Raw genomic sequence first — 22163 nt, 5'->3', positions numbered from 1 at the left:
AATTCATGTAACCTCTTTTTATAATTTCCTCACCATTTTCTGAAGCTGTTGGTGTACCTCACAAGTGTGTTACGAGTCCCTAGTTCATACCTGGGAAATATGGAGCTTCTGGAAAGCAGAACTCATGTAACTGTTGAGCTCCTTCCCATGGATATTTTGCCTATCCCATTAGAAGCAAGCAGGGTGATACCTTTATGGTTACTATAGACTGACTCAGAGCATAATCCCACCAGGAGTTCACTGCTGTGGCATAGCTTCAGAGAAGTGTTTAAACACTTCCATACTTCCAGAAGAGTGAAAGGTCTGGAAAAAACACCTGGTACTTTCCAAAAGGGTGAGGGAAAGTAATTCCTTCCTCTTGCATTTCTAAAAGCAGCATTTACTTCTGTATCCTCTAAGTATTTCTTTAACCATCTAAATTTTAGCATTTCCCAGCTGGCAGGTACTTGTCCTCATCTGTTACAAGGAAAAGGAAACATATTCCTTACCAGTTTTAGTTTGCTGAGTTGCATTGCAGTCAGGCCTGAATGGTTCTAGCAAGCCAGAAACAGCAAGAAACCAAACTGGTATCAAGCAGGTGAATCCAGGTAGAAAACGTTCAGCTCTGTGTAGCAGCCTCATCATTGTTTTAGCACCTCTCTGTCGGCCAGTTATTTAGGGGAACAATCTATGTCATCCAATGTTATGTGTATTTTAGTGCTCATTAGATGATGACCTAATATTTCAAACAAAATACGTCTGTAATGAGATCATCTGGTTTCTGCCAGGATATTAGGATACCTGCTGCAGTGATCTAATGAGATTGACCTTCATTTCGTAGCAAATGGCTCTCCTGAAACCGTTGTTAACAGCCTTCTTGATTTATGCGAGGGGACCTGCAGCAGTCGGCTTCAGCTGGGGAAGAAATGATTCCAATCATTATCAATGTCATGAAAATGACTGCCTGCTTTGGAGTGCTGCTGTATTTTTTACCACGCTGCAGGCGGGTGGCGCCGAACGTCGTGGGAGCCTCAAGTGCCTTCGTTCTCGCCGCAAAGAGCAAAGGAGATGAGTTTGGTCTGTAATGAGCGCAGATAAACCCCACCTGATTGCCCACCAAGAGCTTGCTTGAGCAGCTCGCAGGCTTCCACCTGGAGGGACTCTCATCCCTGGAGTGCTATTTGCTGCCATCTGCTGGCAAGTCCGCAGCAGTTCAAGGAGACAATCGAATGCCTCTTGTCCTGCCACTCAAAGCTGCACTGCTTGTGACTCGACTCCTGGCGTGACGAGATGAGTGAAGAGTGGGGAGGGAGAAAAAGAGGAATCCACATGCTGAAAAAAAGAGTGGATGTGGCACTTGAGGCTATGGTCTAGTGATGAAGGATGCTGGGATGAATCCTGGTGGTCACACAGTATCACCAAGGTTGGAAGAGACCTCATAGATCATCAAGTCCAACCTGTTACCAAGAGCTCAAGGCTAGACCATGGCACCAAGTGCCACGTCCAATCCTGCCTTGAACAGCTCCAGGGACGGCGACTCCACCACCTCCCTGGGCAGCCCATTCCAGTAGCCAATCACTCTCTCAGGGAAGAACTTCAATATCTCTAATGGAGCCTCCATCTACCCAAATACATTTTGCTTCTTTATAACATGAGTAAAAATATCAGAAAGTCCACCATATTCCTTTTTAGAGGATTCATACATCTATTCATTAATGTGAAAGTACTTCCCCAAACGAACACTTAATTTTCCTCATTCTAGCACATATGCAAGTCATTTTGATTTGATCAATACTGACTGAAACCCTGGTTCTCTCTTGTTCCAGACAATGTTTTACTGCCAGAATGTGTCAAGCTTTGATTGCCTTCCACTTGGTCCTTTCCAACCATAGTGATTCATGGTGATTAGATGTTGTGCTGAGGGATTTGGTTTAGTCAAGGACTAGTCAGTGTGAAACTAATGAACTGGACTCGATGATCTTGAAGGTCTTTTCCAATCTAAGAAATTCTGTGATTCTGTGAACATTTCTGTGGATTGTCTTAAAATTATCATCTAGTTAAGCAGGATGGTTGGGGCATGGTTTCAGAGGGAAGATGGATACAATTGGTATAATATTATTCATAGGTGAGAATACTAAGTTACACTCTATTTACTGTGCTCTGAAAAGCCACTACCTTACTAGTAGTATTTAATTCTCAGAGGATTTATTTTGTTGCAGGTTACCAGTTTTCTGGACTGATGTACAGTTCTGCTGCCCCCAACACAAGAAGGGCATGGAACTGTTGGAGCGAGTCCAGAGGAGGGCTACGAAGATGACCGGAGGGCTGCAGCAGCTCTGCTATGAGAACTGGCTATGAGAGGTGGGGCTCTGCAGCCTGGAGAAGAGAAGGCTTCAAGGAGGCCTGGTAGTGGCCTTCCAGTGTCTGAAGGGGGCCTACAGGAAGGCACGGGGGGGTCTATTTACAAGACCTTGCAATGACAGGACAAGAAATAATGGGTTTAAACTGGTAGAGGGCAGATTTAAACTGGATGTTTGTATAGAATCATAGAATCAGCCAGGTTGGAAGAGACCTCCAAGATCATCCAGTCCAACCTATCACCCAGCCCTATCCAGTCAACCAGACCATGGCACTAAGTGCCTCATCCAATCTTTTCTTGAAGACCCCCAGGGACGGTGTCTCCACCACCTCCCTGGGCAGCCCATTCCAATGGGAAATCACTCTCTCTGTGAAAAACTTCTTCCTAATATCCAGCCTATACCTACCCTGGCACAACTTGAGACTGTGTCCCCTTGTTCTATTGCTGGTTGCCTGGCAGAAGAGGCCACCCCCCACCTGGCTACAATGCCCTTTCAGGTAGTTGTAGACAGTAATAAGATCACCCCTGAGCCTCCTCTTCTCCAGGCTAAACAGGCCCAGCTCCCTCAACCTCTCCTCATAGGATTTGTGCTCCAGGCCCCTCACCAGCTTTGTTGCCCTTCTCTGGACATGTTCCAGCACCTCAACATCTTTCTTGAATTGAGGGGCCCAGAACTGGACACAGTACTCAAGGTGAATTTAAAGAGGCTTCCCGCAGCGCGGGAAACCTGCTGGACAAATACTAAAAGAGCTGAAATCACTAATGTTAGGAAGAAGTTCTTTACAGTGAGGGTGGTGAGACACTGGCACAGGTTGCCCAGGGCAGTTGTGGATGCTCCCCCCCTGGAGGTGTCCAAGACTAGGTTAAGTGAGGCCTTGAGCATCCTCTTCTAGTGCGAGGTGTCCCTGCCTATGGCAGGGGCTTGGAACTAAATGATCTTTGAGATCACTTCCAACCTAAACCATTCTATTCTATTCTATTCTATTCTATTCTATTCTATTCTATTCTATTCTATTCTATTCTATTCTATTCTATTCTATTCTATTCTATTCTATTCTATTCTATTCTATTCTATTCTCTGTATATAGCCACTGTGTGGCAGAATGTTTTCAGGGCTTTGCATATATATTTCCCATTGCAGGGAAAACAAGTGAGATAAAAATTGTATGACTAAATATTTTCTTAGTGCTGCTTATGCACTTCTCCCATATTTTCCATACCTTGTGCAGACCTGGTTGCGAAATGTGATGCTTGTAAATTCCTGTTCAAAAATCCCAACACCAAGACTGTTCTGAGTAAACAACGTTACCAAAATGTGATTTGAGATGGAAAGAGATGCAAATTAAACTTTAAAGGAAAGGCTTCACAAAAATAGCAAGTATTTCCTGAAAGACCATACATGTTCCCCTATTAAGATAAAGAACTTTCAAGCCTGTATGTACAGCATCATCTGGTGACTTCTGCACAGCAGGCTCCTAAAGCAGGGATTTATTTACCTTGCCACATTGCAGTCAGTGAATCAGTAGATACTCCCCAGCAGACCTGCTCCTTGTGTTCTCAGTGCCATGTACAACTTCCTCACACACACGAAAATATGCTTTAATTCCTATTTCCAGGTTTTGGCAGTTGTCACTGTTGTTTGTGCCGAGGAGCAGGAGGATTTGCTAGTGCCTGTTCCTCCTGTCTGACTATATATCATACATTTATCTGTGAAGGGATCCACAGGCAAAACTCACTGTTTACAGTCCCAGTCTTGATAGCAGTCAGCAAACATCTGGCACCTAGCCTTTCCTGGCTGCCCATCTTTCTGCTTGGCTGAGACAGCAGCTCAGTCTGTGCCTTTCACTCCTGCTGCCCACTGTTCCAGTCTGTCCCAAATAATGCCACATGGGCTTTGCTACAGAACAAACACAGATTGTCACTTCTCTGAATGCTGTGGATGGTGTAGAGTGGTGGTTCTTGACGTTTGCTTCAACAGTAACAGTGAACTGGGCAATCCATTTGTAAGTATCATCCTTGGGTATGTGGATTTTGAGCTGTCTTGTCACAGAAACAGTTTAGACTCCAAGAGGTCTTAGTTACCCTGTAAGCAAAGAACAGGTGAAAAGATTGCAAGTTTAATGTTCCTATGCATTACATCATAGTATTATTGACTTCAGTCAGTTCTGCTTCATCTTAAACCCAAGGTAACCGACTGGAGTATCATCTTAACCCATAAATCGTCTGTATCACACATCTCAGACAATCCTCTCAGCAGCTGTGGATCTCTCAATCACTTAGATGAGTTTCCCTACTGCTAAAGAAAATAGATCTCCTTTCTTTCAGTAGAATAAGCCTGTGGACTTAGCCAAAATGTCTCGTGTCTATGTTTAGATACAGCAACCGAAACTCTGCAGCAGTAACCACACAAATGCTGCCGGAATTAATTGGTGTTACTAAGACTCATTTCATTTTTTTTCACGTAGCAACTTTTGTAATTCCTTACAGAACAGTGCACTGAGCTGGTTACAAAATGAGTCAGTGCTGCAGGTGAGAAACAGCAGGGTGCCAGTAATTTATCGGATAACCCCTTCTGCTGAAGCAGACAGGTGTATCTATTTTAGCAGTTAGAGGAGGATGAGGATCAGAGATCACACATTTGCCAGCCGTACTGCATTGTATAAAATCTCCCTCCCACACTGTCCAGAGTCCTTTACTTTCTGATGAAACAGCCTGGCATGACATACATGTCAACTTGCATGGCTGTGAAGCCTGAAAGGAGGCTGTGAGGATGTCTTGGAAGGGCAGAGAACTTGCTGGATGTTAAAACACAGCTTTATACCAAGATGTCATTTGATAAGGGGTGAACCCCATTGTATATGCAGGAGCCAGTAGCTCAGTAAGTCATTGAGGACATCTTTATTTCACCATGTGAAGGCTCATATTGTGATCTTCATTTTTTATTGGTTTAATGCCTTGGGAACTACTCCGAAGTGAAAGACATGGCACATACTGTGTAGGCTGAAATATATTTATCTATAAGCAGTAGGGAGAACATGTGCTGTACCACAAAAAAACAATAGCAAACCCCAGTGAAAGCAACAGCAAAAGATGGAATTTGGAAATTTCTACCTGTAATAACACAGTCCCTTTGAAATACACTTAACAAGGACAGTCCTGACCGGGCTGGTTTTGTCTGACAAACCTTTGTTCTCTTTATGACAGTTGGAGTACTAATGCTCCCAATAACCTGACTGGTATAAAGGGACAGGAACCCTGCTGTTCCTCCCTTGAGGGTAACAGGCATCTCTTTTTACACCCACTTAACGGAACATGGCAGGTCAGCTTTGAAGACAGATGCAGTTTACTGACCCTATAAGGAATGCAGTGCCAGCCTGGCCAGATTACATTTCTTAGCCTTTCCCATTCTCAATAACCAGAACATTGGCCCAAGGCAATATCGATGTGGGGCATGTGAAGCTTTCTGAGTATCCTGCTCACTGCAGATCTTTGCTCACCTCACTTTGTGTGGCATAGCTGCAGATGCAGCCTTGTTACCTCCAACCATAGGTCCGACCATGAGATAGCTTTGCCAGAGATTTTTCTGGCTTTTTATTAAGAGCTTCTAAACTCTGAGGGTTTATAATGAAGTCATTTAACTGCTGAGGGCTTCCTAGGCCGTGATACTGTACCATTTGACACACTAAGCATATATGTAAGACTATGATATGGCTGCTCCTTTTGGATCTTTCATCTGCCTGCTGTAAACTGGGCTCTGAGGTCTTTTGAACCAGCACAGCTCTGTGGCTTTCAGTGGCCCTATCTTAATCTACATTCAGACCCCCACAGAGAGAAGATGCACCTTTGTAAAATGCACATCTCTACCCAAAGCAGAGCCTCCTTGAGCATGCAAACTCCTGCCAAGCCAGAGCTCTGCCTCATGCAAGGGGATTCTCTGAATCTGGAGCCCAGTGAACTTGCACACTGCGCTTGGGCATTTTTCCTCGCTGTAATTGCAGTTGATCTTTCAAGTGGACAGGGAAAAGTCATTGTGTCTGATATAAAACACAGCTGCATATACCGCAAGGAAGACCTTTCCCAGAGGTGTGAAGCATTCCAGACCCCAGTCATGCGCAGCTCCAGTAGAGCACTCTGGCTTTTTGTTTCAGAGGCTTACAGAATGGGCAGTTAGGGCCTTTATTCCTTAAGTGACCCATTTGACTGGAGAGAGGAATTGTTCTGTATAAGGGCAGCTATTTTGAACTTGCGCTGCTTTGGAGAGAGGAGGAAAGGCAGTGAAGGATAGAATTAGGTCACAACTTCAGGTTGCCAGGATTTGCTTACTGCTTTTCTAAAGGAGGCTTTCACATTTAACCACACTGGAAGGAATAATCTTTCCTCTGCACTCGCTGGATCAAAGTACGAAGGAAATTCATTGAGATCATTAAAAATTTAATTTTCTACATTTCTATGAGGAAGAATGGCAATAAAGTCAAACCAGTCTTCTCTGCTATGTAATTAGCATTTATGATGGGGAGATAATAAACAATCAATCAAAGTCAGTTAAAGCACTTCTCAAAAGCAGTTTAGAATCTCACTAAAATGACTGCAATGCAATGCAACACAAACACTTCTGTGATGAAGTCAGATTGAGGGCAGGAATAGCAAAGGGATTGTTGATGATTAGTCGGATAAGAAATAGGATTAGACCACTTTTAAAACTGAAAAGCTCAGTTCAGTACAGATAGTGTCCTGAGCTCACTGATTGCTCCCTGTAGGGAGCAAGCTTGAAATCTTTATTCCCTGTGCTATTTAGCATGAATAAATGCATCCAAATTAGAAACTAGTGAAGTGTTTTTGCATCCTATTCCTCATCAAGACATGTGGAAAGATAAACTTATTGAAAAGCAGCCTTAAAAACTGGATGGCTCTATTAAATTTGCCTGCATTCAAAATGTGCATCCAGCTTTGGTTTCAGGGACTGTGTGCATCGCATCTCCCGTTTCCTGTCGTTGTGCTTGTGAGCACATGTGGATGGGGGAGGCTGTGAGTGAACAGACAGTGCTTTGGAAACCCAGCCTACGTTGTGTGACCTAAGAAATTAGCAGTGACTTTGCGGCCAGTATTCAGATAGAATCTTTTGCTATTTCATTATATCCCCCTTCAAAATCGCTGCAGAATTTGAGCACTTACCTGACAACATCTGTGATAAGGCCCACTTCCCAGATGCAGTGAAAACAAGCTGCTCATTGTTCCTTTTCACAGGATAAAGTAAATTCACTACTATCATCTTTTGGCACCTTGGAGATGCAGGAAATACTGCAATCAGATGTTTCTAATTTAATTCGCTCCCTCATTAATTTGATCTCTCCTTGAATTCAATCTCAGCCTCAGGACCTAAGTCATTTGTATTAAAAATAACATTATGTCTACCCTTTCATTTAATCAATGTTGACTGCTTTAGGCAGGTATTAGCAGATAATCTGATTACCAAACACACAGTGAGTTAGCATTTAGTTAACTAACAGGGAAAATTTGGCAGAGAAACAAAGGAGAAAAAATAAAAAGAGAAAGAGGGAAATGAGAAGAGATCCTTACAAAGGCACACAACATTCAAGAGAGTATTATGGAGAAGATGTTTTCGGCCAATTTTGTTATCGATAGTGACTGCTATTGATACAAGCCTCTAAGATGCAGAGCCAGGGGTGACAGCCATAGGTGACAGGCTCAGCCCAGCGGGGAGGGTATTGAAAGAACTCCAAAAAGGTCTGTGCTAAATCTAACATAATTTCCTCTTAGACTTACTTAAAATTACTAATGGGATTTATAGGTTAGATGCTTAGTGGTATAAGCTGGCATAGCTCTGCTGAACTCTGGCTGCATCAACTGCAGCCTTCTCTTTTGCATTGCACAGCATTTGCCTGCCCCGGCAGCTTTTTCATGGGAATGCTACTCTGCTTATTCTCCTGTGTGTCATCCATGCACTACCTGGCAGAGTCCTGGGCCAGAGCAGGAGCCAAGGCTGGAGTACAGCTACAGCTTTACCAGGAAAAGGATGGCACCAAGTGCCCCTGTCCATCCTTAAGAGTCCCCTGGCAACTGTTTCATAGCCCCAAGAAATTTGGGGGTACCGCCTCTATTTCAGCTTATAACCTTTGTGCTCTGTTCAGGCTCAGTAAGACATGGAGCAGCTCTGCAACTGCTTCATAGCAGCTTGTACAGAAGTCACCTACCAGGTTCACTGGGCAGTTTTCTAGTTGTCCTAGTCTGACTTATGCCACAAGGTACCCAGTTCTCCGAAGACTGAGAGCTGCCACCTGCAGGGCTGCCAGGTATGGCAATGCTTGACAGGTGATAGGAACTTACTCTGAGGGGATTGTGCTGTGTCTCTCTCTTGTTTTCTTATAAAGATTAGGTTTGGAATGTATCTACATTAGGTAGTTTATTGTCTTTTGTGGACAAATGTGTAATAGTCCTGTAATGACAGCCTTTCTGGTCAGTCAGTAGCTCCAGAGGAGACTTGGACTTGTTGTTTTCCTCCTGTCTCCCCTGTGACTGCTCCTGATGCCTGAGTGATCAGCTTGAACATAGCCCATGGTCTGCTGTTCAGCAGATGGCATTTTAACAGTGCATCAGTGTGGTAATGATATCCAGCACGGTAAGAGGGATCCCAAGCTGTTAAAGACCCTGTCTTTAGACTACAGCAGAAGAAAGAGCATTGACAGTTGGCTGGTTTGAAAATCACCCGATAGCAAAAAAGATTTAGGCAGTGTCCTGGCATGTTCCAATATGCCATTGCTCTGCTAAGTTCCCATTGCTCTCACTGATGCTTTATTCAGTGTATTTCTTACTGATCAGCAATGAAAGGCACCGTACACCACCTCAGGAGGGACTGCACTCCTCTGGGGAGTGATTTGAACTCTGTGTGCTAATCACGCAGGGGCCTTTGAAGCTTGCAGTAGAGATTGCTTCAAGTCATCTGCATAATAATGTAGCACATCTGGGACTTGAGAAACTCACAGTCTGAAACACGCATTGCTGATGGTGTGCCAAGGCAGATGACCACTGGAATTCTGCTTGTGTTAATGAGGCTCATTCCCCATGACCTCCGTGTAAGAAAGGCCACTCAGCAATACCCAAGATCAGGGCTGGTCCAAGCATGAGCAGCACTCCAAGGCAAGAGTGGTCTCCTGCAAAAGAGCTGTGATGAAACTGCACCAGGAGACAGAAGAGGATGGCAAAGTGGCAGAGTTTCACTCTCTATATGTATGGGAGCCAAAATGGCTATCAGAGCAGCTTGATCTGCCAGTGTGCTGGCATAGCTTTGAATTCTTTCTTTTTAGAGGCTGTGTGGTCTTGTTACTTTCTTGTCTGAGCAATTATTATTCAAATTGACAGAACTCATTTGTAATTCTATAACAATCACTCTGTGGTAGATTTAACTGGTGGAGGCTCCCAAGCCATAGTGGATAGTCATGAGTCAGTGGTGAATAAGTAGGAATTCCAGCTCTCAGCAGGGAAAACTGTGAGGCATGCTTTCAGAGAGTATCAGCACCGTTTGCAGAAAAATGAAAAGAAAAGCTGTTTTTTCAGAGTAAGTGAATGAGACAAGACAAAATGACCTTGGCTTCAGCAGGAAGGGCAGAAGTAGAATCAGAGAAGGGTTTAGGTTGGAAGGGATCTCAAAGATCATCCAGTTCCAGTCCCCTGCCATAGGCAGTGACACCTCCCACTAGAACAGGTCACTCAAGGCCTCCTCCAACCTGTCTTTGAACACCTCCAGGGAGGGAGCATCCACAACCTCCCTGGGCAACCTGTGCCAGTGTCTCACCACCCTCACTGGAAAGAACTTCTTCCTAACATCCAGTTTAAACCCATTATTTCTTGTCCTGTCATTACAAGACCTTGTCAATAGGCCCTCCCCAGCCTTCCTGTAGGCCCCCTTCAGATACTAGAAAGCCTCTCCAAGGTCTCCTCAAAGCCTTCTCTTCACTAGGCTGAAAAGCCCCAACTCTCTCAGCCTGTCCTCATGACAGAGGTGCTGCAGCCCACTGATCATCTTGGTGGCCTCCTCTGGGCTCACTTCAACAGTTCCATGTCCTTCTTGTGTTGGGGGCTGCAGAACTGCACACAGGTGGGGTCTGACAAGAGCAGAGTAAAGGGGGAGAATCACCTCCCTTGCCCTGCTGGCCAAGGTAGGAGAAGGTTTAGTTGAATGGGCCCTGGATTCTTGTGTACCTCTCCTCTGAGGGGCTTTGCTGTGTCTTTGAATACATTTCTATGCAATGCAGTGCATCAGTTCCCAGATCTGTGGTACAGGAATTATGCCCTCCTCGTAAAGTGCTGCAGCATTAGCACAAACCTCACATTGTGTTCTTATTTTACTTTTGGAGAGTAAAGAAAAAAGGAAATCCTTTTAATTATGGATAAAGGACAAAAATTCTGTAACAAGTATAAATTCTTTAGAGCAGACTGACAACTGTGTCCAAGAACTGCTATTAATTCAATGTCTCTGACTGCTGATTTGCAGGAAGAAGTGATTAATCACAAAGTGAAATCTGTTCAAGATTGGCATAGATTGCAGAAAGTTGCAAAAGACTCCAGATGGATTTGAATTATTTGAAGGAGCAGACAAAAACAGCAAAGAAAATTTAGAGTTGGATGAACACAGACTAATTAATAATAAAAAATTAAACTAAATACTCTAATGTGAACATCCAGATTTTTCCAACATCAGGGCTGCATCTGCCCAGGATGAGCAAATAGGGGGACAAAACATGGTCTGACGTTGCTGCAGAATGCCTACACTCTCACTTCCAGGCCTTCAGTCCAAGCTATATCACCTCAAAACCACAGGAACAAAAATGTCTCACCCACAGCAATGAACTGAGTAGGACTGCCTGTTGAAGTTTCTGTGGAGGATGATACACAGGAAGAAATCACAGAATCATAGAATCAGTCAGGGTTGGAAGGGACCACAAGGATCATCTAGTTCCAGCCTCCCTGCCATGGGCAGGGACACCCTACCCTAGATCAGGCTGGCCAGAACCTCATCCAGCCTGGCCTTAAACACCTCCAGGGATGGGGCCTCAACTACCTCTCTGGGCAACCCATTCCAGCCTCTCACCACTGTTATGGTGAAGAACTTCCTCCTCATGTCCAGTCTGAATCTCCCCACCTCCAGCTTCACTCCATTCCCCCCAGTCCTGTCACTCCCTGATATCCTGAAAAGTCCCTCCCCAGCTTTTTTGTAGGCCCCCTTCAGACACTGGAATGCCACAATAAGGTCACCTGGGAGCCTCCTCTTCTTCAGACTGAACAGCCCCAACTCGTTCAGTCTGTCCTCACAGCAGAGGTGCTCCAGCCCTCTGATCATCCTCATGGCCCTCCTCTGGACACACTCCAGCATCTTGCTTCTTGCCACAGGGAAATGATGTGAGTGGGTCACTGCTGCTGCAGAAGGGTCAGTGATGGTGAAGCTCTGGGTCTGAGGAAGCAGACAGTATAAAAGCATTTACAACTCTATCTAGTATCCTGTTACTCCCTGTTTGAAGCCAAGGCACACCCTCATGTCCTATGATTGCAGCCTTGGCAGTAACTCCCATACAAATACATAACCTGGAGTATTAATACAGCAGAGCATAAAACTTTTGTCCAGGAATTAAATGTTGAAAGTTTGGAAGAAGACTTCATCACCTGGACAAGAGAAGCTGCATGCCTGCTCCTTTTCTTTTGATAGTTGAAGTAGTGGCTGTCCTGGCCCATTTCCAACAGTAACTTAATTTGAATTTAGTGCCCATGTAGGAACCAGGATAATTTTATTATCTTGATTTAATTCTCCATTTTCTTTAGAAGAACATTTATGTCTTTTTGCACTTTGGAGAGGTGTGAAGTTAATAGCTTGCTTCTTACAGATAAACTGCAGGGATTTAATGTTTTCTAAGGTTAATCTTCTGCTGTTCACTGCAGTTAATCTGGACCATTAAGACTCCAATGAAATTAGGCAAACCCCAGCATCTGACATCAGATCTGTAACTACCCCCTGCCTGCTGCACACAGCTGCTGCCCCTGGGGCTGTTCAGTCTCTAAGTGGCAGCATGGTGCTGTGCATGGGAGCATGGGCTCTCCCCCACCCTAGTGTGCCAAGCCAGCTGCTTTGAGTGGTACCAATCATGCAGCACCTGTAAAACACCACACAACAGCTTCTGATGTGTTTGTTGAACAGGAGCTACTGGCTAGCACCAAAAAGAACAGATGCTGGTAAATACCTTTGCAATCAGCCTCCCCATTCCTATGCCTTCCCTTTTGGAGCATAAGCTGTAGTAGACAATTGTATGGCTTTACCTTAAGTGACTGTCAGTTACTGCTAGTGTCCACTTCTGTGCACGTTCTGGCTCTGCCAGCTGCAGTGGGACAAAAAGAACACCTTAATGCCAACAAAGCAAGGTGGTGCAAGCAGAAGGTACTCACAGGAAGTGCATGTTCAGAAGCTGCAATTTTGAGTTCTCTGATCTGATACATGCAAATCTGCTTCAGAGTCTCCAAGCTGCCACCCCAGTGGCTTTCCCAGTATTTGCTTGGCAGGCATGGACTTCTGTGCTCTCTCAAGTGTCAAACTGACAGCAAGAAGCCTGCCCTCATCTTCCAAGCAAATTCTAGTGCCTCCTGAGATAGCACATGCAATACCAAGTAAAGTGCCCCACATCTGAAGGCCCAACATGGTGTTTTAATGTATGCCTTTCTCCACAGAACTGTGAGTCTTGGCTCCGAATTGCCTTTCTCTGTAGGGTGGATTGTGGCAAATGTTTCCCTGTAAGGCTCCCTTCTGAGCTGGCAGCTCCTGTCCAATTCTGGCTGAACCACTACTGGCTCGAGAGGATGGTTTGATTCATTCATGGCAGCACAGGAGCTCACTAACTTGGACAAAAGCAGCAGCCTTCAGAGCTCAAGTGACACACGGAAGTTGTCTAGACAATGAAGGTTTATCATGTAGAGGAACATAGATCCTTAGAGCCTGTCTACCATAAGGTGGATTTCTGAGCCGGTGATACAGACATTTGTGCATCAGCCGAAACTGGGCAGCTGTTGGCTTCTCCTCCATTCATGTCTGGCATGAGCTGAAATTAGAATGCCAGGCTGCAACTGCTTAAGGACACCCACAAGAGAGTCTGCACTGACATAACTAAATTAATTTCAAACAGATTTTAGTTAAACTAGTGTAATTATCATGCCTTGACAGGGTTTCAGTCTATTTTTGCATATCTTTTCCCTTCAGAATGGTGATTGCTGCTGACAAACAACATAATGGCTCTGTTTAGCTAAGTCCATGGCACTTGGCTCAAATGAATGGGACTACCTTGGCAGAGGCAAAATATCTGTCAAGCTGTTGAATGTGCTGTGTATTCACTGACACCTCTGGAGTCAGTTAGTTCTGGATTTTGAAAACGAATGAAGGCAATAGCTTAAACTGGTTTGGAAAGGCTTTGAAATGGTGTCTAATAAATGTGAGAGGCCTGTAGTAGTTACACACTACACTAATTCACCCTGAAGTTGTTCAATACCTGTGCAAAGCCACTGTAACTGTGGGAAGAACAGTTTTTTGGGGTTGTTTTTTTTTGTTTGGTTTTAAACAAGAGTGCTTGTGAGCAGTGTGACTGTCACGCAGAAGCACAGCATTGCTCCCATCTAGGAGGTGTCATCTGCTCTATGCTAATAAATTAGCATCTGCAGTCACCATTAGTGCCTATCAAATCTGGGGACAAAATTGAGCTGTTTGATCTCACTGCCACCGAAGTGTGTCTGTATGATCACAGGAGATGCATCTTATCCCATCTGTTTTCCACAGACCCTCCATCAGGCTGCATGCTTCAAGGTAACATGTCAGACACGAAATGAATTCCACTGCAGACGAGTGCCTTAGAGGCATCCTGCTTTGTCATCGCCTATAACAATCTGACTGAAGCCACTTTGTTCCTTCACAGCACTCGAGCAATTGCTAACTGTGGCTCAGCTACTTTAGCGATAATGCTTGCCCCAGTGTGGACACGCAGCTGTCTCTGTTTTCATTAACCTGTCAAGTCACTTCTCTCCAAGAAGGCCTCACAAGACGCTGGTTCAATCAACAGCAGCTGCTGGTGGCCGGCTTATTTTGGGGCTGTCACTGCCACTTGTCCAGATGGAGTCAAAACAGTGCCAGCTATGGTGAGACTCCTGGGGAAATCACCAAAGGTGGGAGGTGACAAAGTGTTCCAAGCACTGGCAATTCTTGCTGCTGGGATGCTTCCATCTACCTGCCATGCCTGCACACCACCTGCTGCTGCAAACCACTCAGCTGTTCTTGCAGCAAAATCTTTGGCTGATCTTGCCACCTGCTTTTCCCTCAGGAATACATAATTGTCCAAGTGCCTAGGAAGAGAGAAGAGTGAGACAACTGCAAGTCTGGTTTCGAGTGTAATAAAACTAGTTTATTTACACAGTAACATGAATGCCACGGAATACACAGCAAAGTACCACAGCAAACCAGAGTGTAACTGCCCTGATCACAAAGGAAGGCTTGAAGTTTATATGCTTATTTCTATAAAAACGTGTAAATATCAGTATGAAGCACCAGATAAAGCAATGCAACCAGGAACTCCAAATACAAATTACCCACGAGAATGGAGCTGAAAAACCAAACCAGCAAAAAGAGATCTCCCTTAATTCAAGGGATTTAAAATCCCATCTATAAAAGTCCATCCATTTTGGAATCCCTAGTTTAAAAATAAATTTCCCTCTTTTATTAAAAACAAGAACATAGTCTTAAATGCTCAGCATAATTAAGTTCTAAAAGAAAAAAACCCAAGGATTTCAATTGCAAACCCTTCTAATACCAACAAGCCAAAGGACAACGAAACCGAAGTTTCCAATCGTTTTTGAAGAGGTGTTATTTATGAAAGGACTATATTAAAATTTACACACACTCTTATATATTATATATACAATATATAATATATATATTTTCAAGCAAAAAGGGGCAAAGAATACTTCTGGGATACAAAAAATCATATACATACATATATATATATATATATTTAATCATGCCCACACTCATATATATATATATATATGTATGTATGTGTGTATATATATATATATATATATATTTCCTCCATATAAAAAAAGGTCCAACCTCTTCTAAATCCCTGAACACTTATCCTTGGATTTATGGAAAAGAAAGATTGTTGTAGTCTGAAGTACAAACCAAATTTCTGTAGAGTGGTAAAATGCTTATGCACAGCTCCGTTGAGTAGTAATTTTTCACTGGCAACTCTGCTGTACCTGAAAGCATTCTGTGGTTTCCAGCTAAACGCTGAGTGGAGCACCAGTGCAAGGAGACTGAGAGGAAATAATTTAAATGGCATTCTACACCTACTCAAAACCACCATCTTTCTAATACTGCATACAGCTGAATAATAATAGCCACACAAAGAAATGGAAATGGTCTACTAGAAATTCTCTGCAACACAGCAGTGCGGATGAATCGCTCCTCCTGTTGGAGTTGAGGGTGCCCTAAAGAAACGTCTGCCCAATATTTCCTTTGAAAGGTAGTTTTTGTGTATTCCTCCCTTAAAGAATTTGGAATCCAGATAATTGTTTACTGAGTATTTCCATGGGTCTGCTTCTATAGAGGGATCTAAAATTTCACTCTGCGTTTGCACTTCTTTGTTGCTGTCTTACGGCATAACTAAACCATCATCAGAGCTCTTTCTGGATGGACCAGCTCTGACTGTGCTGTTTGAGCAGAACCAACATTACCTCTGCAAAAATCAGAGTCAAATCGATGGCGTAGTCATGCAAGGAGCAAAGGACATGTAGAGGTTTCACAGAGAAACAGGTTAATCCATGTTTGGGGAAAGGAAAGTGCATTATAAGGTCTGATTCAGGTTCCATTCTATCCCTCAGAAAAGTTACAACAGATTTAAATAAACCCAAAACTATTTATTTTACATTTAATTGCTATGGCAAACAAACAAACTTTAGGTGGGGCATCTCAGCCAACACCTGAGAAACAGATTTTAGTTCAGCAGCAAATACTAGTTTTACATGCTAAACTTGAAGACCTATAACGTGAAACTGCTGAATAAGTTCTCCAAGTAGCTGAACCTAACCCATGTGGCTTATTTCAATAATCTAGTTTTCTCTCTAATATGTGGGAACTTTTGTGTTCAAATGTGAAGATGATCCAGAGGTGGGTGCTGCCAGGATGCGTGGAGTATAAAAGACTCAGGGCAGAACACTACTGTAGAGGTTACATCTTGTCTGGGGGCCAGCAACACGATATTCTATCTTGAGTTACTGGTGTCATCGTGTCTGAATGCTGAAATGAGAGCAGGCTTCTACAATTGGACACTGCAGAGGCTTGAACAAATTCTGAATTTCCTTGTTCATGAAAACCTGTGGGCAAGTTTTGGCTAATAGATTCTCTCTACATTCACCTGGTTAGGCATATTGACTGCATCAGAGCTGAAGTTTGAAAGACAGTTAGGGATCAAGTAGTTCCCATTTAAGAAATACAAACCCAAACCATTTTCCATGACATCTCAGAAGCAGGTGCTGCTTAGAACTCCTGTTTCAAGAGAGGTTTGTGTTTCACACTACAGAGTACGGTGTGCAGCACATCCTACCTACAGCATCTTACCTTCACCGTTTGTTCCAGACTAATCAGATTCCTCATCTCCTACAAGCTGTCTGCAGTAGGCTGCCAAAGCATTAAGCTTCTAGACCACTTGACTTGTCATCCACTCTTACTCTTCTTGTGCAGATCCCGGACTGGGAAGCCTGCAATTCTGCTACTTCATGTTTCTGCTGTACTGAAAGCAACTTAAAAGAACCAAACAGATAACTCAGCATCATACAAAATACAGCATTTCATTTTGTCAAGTCTTTTGCATCTTCATGTGGGCAGTGCTGTTCCTAGGGCTATTATGAAAAGGATAAGATTTCCATCAACTGACCAGCTACATTTTAGTTTTTTGACAAGGCACTGAACATTGTGAATCCAATCACTGTGCTCTCTCTGTAACATTAGAGAGGTTTTAATGGCTCTAATAGGATCAGAAACCACTCGCCATAATTCCTCAAGCAAGCATTTGATTTTTTCCAGACATTAGTTTCTACTGGAAAAATCTTTAGAGTTCATGTTAAAAATATCTGAATGACAGCTTTTATGACTAGAAAAATAGATATTTACAGTCAATACTGATCTCTTAGACTTGTAGCTCCTCCTGTTTCTCGAGCTCAACTGAAAGTGCGACATTGCTAAAAAAAAAAGTCATTCAAGATCTGTGCACATATCCAAACTGTAATGTGCACGGCCAGGGGGTTGGTTCCTGCCACACACAGGATCCCAGGTACAAACAGAGCGGGTTTTTTTCCTTTTGCTTAGCTATTATGCTGTAGCATTCTTAGGATTAGTTTACAATCACTTTAATGCATACATTCCTGTATACTTATGTGGCACAATCTGTTGCCGGGATGGAGAACCACGTAGTTACAATCATCAGTTAGGGGCAGAGCTGCAAAGTCAGCCTCAAACTTCCCAAGGAAGAGCTCAGGCCAGATTGTGTTCAACTTCTTTGACCATTCTTTCTTTTTAAAGAAAAAAAAAAAACAAACAACCCAACACACAACATTACAAACTGCTAAGGTTTACCCAGTGCTGCACAAGAAAGAGATTGGTAGTGAACATCTATCCATGCTTGATTATACTGCAGAGCTAAAATGAGTATTGGTTCTTCACCAAAGATGCAAACTGAAGTCAGACTGCTAGAGATACAAAGGCTTTGGACCAGCTGCATTAAATACATACGGCTGTAAAACATTCCAAATTCAGCTTTGCATGTGCACGTCAGCGTGGGAGTGACACTGAGCCTGTGTCCTTAGACACAGAAACACCTCTTGCTTTTGAGCCAGGAGCCCACTGCAATGGCAAATGGTCCAGGGACTGCTTGCAAGGCCTCTATCAGTTAGGTGAGAACTTACGTGCACACGCACTACGCGACACAACACCAAACCACAGAGAACAAGAAGGCCTACTTGCAGCTCAACACATTGTGACTAGTAGCTAGCAGACAGCATGTGGGTGACTTGTCATGCTCGGTGTACTCAAGGTGTGAGAGCATTGCCCTCCTGTGTCCAGATAAAGCAGGGCTGCATCAAACACTTCTGTCATTCTTTGTAAAGGTTCTTCTAGGAGCTGCTCAGCAGCAGTGTAGAAACTTTCTTTCCTGACATAGTGGGAGTACCTCAACTACATACATTGCACTTGGGCTTTTAATGCATTGTCCTCTTTTACTGCACCAATGCCATCATTCTAACCTTTTTGCCAAAAAGAGAAAGGAAAAATCCAGCTATCACATTAAGGTAAATTATCCTTATCCTTTCCTGATCCTTCACTGATACAGGTGAACCAAACCAAAAGAATAACAATCAGAAGTTTCAAAGACAGAGTCTATACTACTGCACAATCGATGTAGGCTTCCACACACTATGCAGCTTAGCTCTGATAGATGCCAGAGAAGAAGAATACAGACATTTTAACCCCTCCCAGTCTACAGTGTGAATTCAGAGCTAGTTTTGCTGACTTTAAGCCTGCAGGACTGTTTGTTCAGTTTCCACATATCTGGTCCAAGCATGCATATGCTGTATAAAGTGGCTATTTGTTTCAAGGCTGAAGTGAATCGATTCCTCACAGTTTTAACAATTAAAATGAAACATCAATCCATAACAAGAACACATGGATATCTGTGCATTTATGTGCCAGGGAAGTAAAGGAAGGGTCTGCAGAGCTATCATCAGGTAAAGGCTGGTGTGTAAAGTGAACACTGTAACATACAGCTTTAAAAAATACATACAAGAATTGCACATAGATCCATAGGAGAGAAGCACAGGCTCGTAACTAGGGCTGTCTGCTTTCCATCACCCAGGTCAGGATATCCGGTATCACTTTGTCCCCTGCATCCAGGTCAGTTCTTCGGAGCGACCCAGGACGCAATGCAGAGCCTAGCAAAATACTGAGCAACAACAGCGTCTGCACAACTGCAGAGGTTCCACTGCGAGCGGCCAGGAGGGCAGGGAAGGAAGTCAGCAGCAGCCTCTGAGAGTGAAGAAGCTTCTTCAGGTTCAGTTTGGAAAGATTCTGTCGCTTTAATCCTCACTAATGCCTGCTCTAGTCCAAAACCGCCTGCGATGCTGTTCAAGCAACATTCCACTGTCAGGGTGTTGTCTGCAGCAACAGGAGAGAACTCTGGTTACACAGACAGGAGATGCGCAGCCACACACCGCTGTGTGATGTTGTTAGTTGTGGCTGCCAAGCTTAACAGATCTCTCAATAATTAAACAACAGTGTTTTTGCCCCCTTGTTTTTACCCTTCAGAGAACCACGTCTTCAGTCAAAGTGTCTCCATGTGGCCTGTTAGCTACACACAGATATGCTCTAAACACTTCTATCTCCTGCCAACATACCAGCAGAGCCAGTTTCAGTCCTGCTTTGCAATATGGCACATGTGACAAGAGCAGACCAAAATAAAGCAGAGGTGGCTGTTATTTTCATCCCTGATTTATAGCAGTGATTGTCAGAGAAGGTTATATGTGTCCTATCCATTTCAAGTCATTTAGTGTCCTTAGTGATGGAAGGGGAATTTCAATGGCCCACCTTGTCTTGTAATATTCTTGTATAAATGTGGTTATAGCTACAGTACATCAGCAGTCCAGACTATGAAATGGGATAGACAAAGGGTGAGGATTCTGCTTTTTAATGCAGAGGTCTTAAGTTAGGGGTAATGGTCTGATTAAGGCAGCATTGTTGAAATCCCAGATCTGTGGTTAGAAGGGATATAGGCAAGCAGCAAGTCTGAGGCAGTGAAGGAGGGAAAAGGATTGAACCCAGATGCTTACTGCCCACCAACCTTGCCACAGTCAGCAGGATAACCACATCTGTGGAAGAAAAAAAATCCCAGGGCATGAAGTGTAAGAGAAAAATCAGACTGTTTTGTTGAGACCAAAAGAAAGAGGAGTCCAGCCTGCTTCTGGAGGACTAAGCTGAGAGAAAATTTTGTGTGGCAAGTGGAAAGGAAGCATCTGAGTGTTCTGTGGCACGGTGGGTCACTCATCTCACATTAGCAAACTAACCCATCTCTGCTTACGGTCACTGCTATTCACTATCCAATGCTACATAAGGAAATGACAGAAACTACCCAGAAGAGGAGGGCAATTTGTTTACTGCAGTGGTAGAAGTAGTGGTATTGAAGGTTGCTCTCCTTTTCAGCCAGATATTAACCAAGTTACATACTGTCTGATCCAAATGCAGCCTTGTAGATATAATGGATCCCTAACAGGCCTGGCAAAAAAGTGAAGTTCCTGTCCTATTTGGTACACGATGCAGTTCCTCCAATCAGAACATATTTGCTCAGAGTTGCTGGCTTTGACATCTAGGCTATTTCTTAACACTTGTACAAAGTGTGAGCCCCAGGGGAGGCTGGAGTGAGGGCTGGGGTAGATGTGGGGCGTGCTTCATTAAAAGCAACAGGCTCTACAAACTAGTGCTGCTGCATGATTCTCACAATGCGATGAAGTGAGTCTGTAGTGGCAAAAGCAAGATATTGACAACAAAGCCAGTCTTCCAGAATAACTCCACCGTCCCTGTCCAAGGACTTCTCTGCAAACTTGATCATCATCAGCGTCCTTTTGATATCCAGCCAGTTCTGAAGGACAGCATCTTTCCGTGAGGGGTTGGAAGATGTACTCAGAGCATGGAACAAGTCCTCACGTGGACCCCAAAGCAAACACTGCAGGATTCCCTTGGCTTCTGATATCAGGATCCTCTCTGACGGGTTGGGATTCAGCAGGCAGCTGGCAAGTTGTTGAAGCCCTTGAGAATAGAGGGAACGACAAGGAATCTTGGGGAGATCAGCACGAGTATACTCCTTCTCCTTCAGCTCTGGATTCTCATCAAAGGGATTGGGTAAGTGCAGCATTTCGTAGATGAGGATGCCAGTCTGGAACTCATCACACTTCTTGTACTGTGTTGCAGTGATGATTTCTGGTGCCAGGCGAGACTGATCCCGAAGGACCTCGGGATCCACCATATGGCTCTTCTGCTTGGCCTGGGAGAAATTGCTCACTATTAATCTGGCTGGGCAAGCTGTGTTGGGACTGGGTTCCATGGATTCAGAGCTCAGAGGACTGCCTCTCGGTTTGGAGTGAACCAGCAGCAGGTTCTCCAGCCGCAGATCACAGTGTGTGATATGATAGGGTTTCAGGTGCTCCAGGCCCAAGCAGAGCTGCAAAAGCAGCAGGCAGACCTGCCTTTCATACAGGTCCGGGCTCTTGGCGTGGCGAGGTGCAGATTCTCGCACAAAATCAGCCACTGTTAAGTACGGCACTTCCCGTGTGATGACCACAACACGGCTGCGTGGCTTGCTGATGGTCCCTTGGTTGCTTGAGCTGTCTTTCTGTGCAGCCTCTGTATTGGAAGGACTGTCTCTGTTCTTTTGCTCAGGCTCTTTCTCCTCATCTTCCTGCTCCTCTTCTTCTACCTCTGGCGCATCAGCATCCTCCCATGGTAGGAGGCGAACCGGTACTTCAGCAAGGAAATGGCCACAGTCCTGCTGGATGTTGAAGTTGATAGCCAGACTCTGGCGGATAGAGAGGCTGTGATAATACTGCTGGGATTCCTTAGCTTTGCTCTTACAAATCTGGGCAAAGAAAACGAACAGAACAGACATAAGGTAAATTCTAAGTGGAAATTAAGTTTCTAAATGCTATATACTTATTTTTTTTAACGTACTTTGCTGCTGGGCACCCTCAG

General features: G+C 44.0%; 1 protein-coding gene and 1 non-coding gene across 3 annotated transcripts in view; both read right to left on the bottom strand.

Annotated features, from left to right (window-relative positions):
- Positions 1–3040: 3040 nt before the first annotated feature.
- Positions 3041–3100, bottom strand: LOC135183246 (U7 small nuclear RNA). The gene has a single exon (XR_010305470.1). It is a non-coding gene; the product is annotated as a U7 small nuclear RNA (small nuclear RNA).
- Positions 3101–14759: 11659 nt separating this feature from the next.
- The window catches only part of PEAK1 (pseudopodium enriched atypical kinase 1), a 138940-nt gene continuing 131536 nt past the window's right edge, over positions 14760–22163 (bottom strand). For both annotated transcript variants that reach the window (XM_064157312.1, XM_064157313.1), the window contains one exon: positions 14760–22050. In XM_064157312.1, coding sequence (XP_064013382.1) covers positions 20893–22050 — 1158 coding nt within the window. In that variant the 3' untranslated portion in view covers positions 14760–20892. The remainder of the gene's footprint in view (positions 22051–22163) is intronic.

The sequence above is a fragment of the Pogoniulus pusillus genome, chromosome 17 (assembly GCF_015220805.1).
Source record: "Pogoniulus pusillus isolate bPogPus1 chromosome 17, bPogPus1.pri, whole genome shotgun sequence".
In the NCBI taxonomy this organism is placed as follows: Eukaryota; Metazoa; Chordata; class Aves; order Piciformes; family Lybiidae; genus Pogoniulus; species Pogoniulus pusillus.
This window is presented reverse-complemented; position numbering and strand designations above follow the sequence as displayed.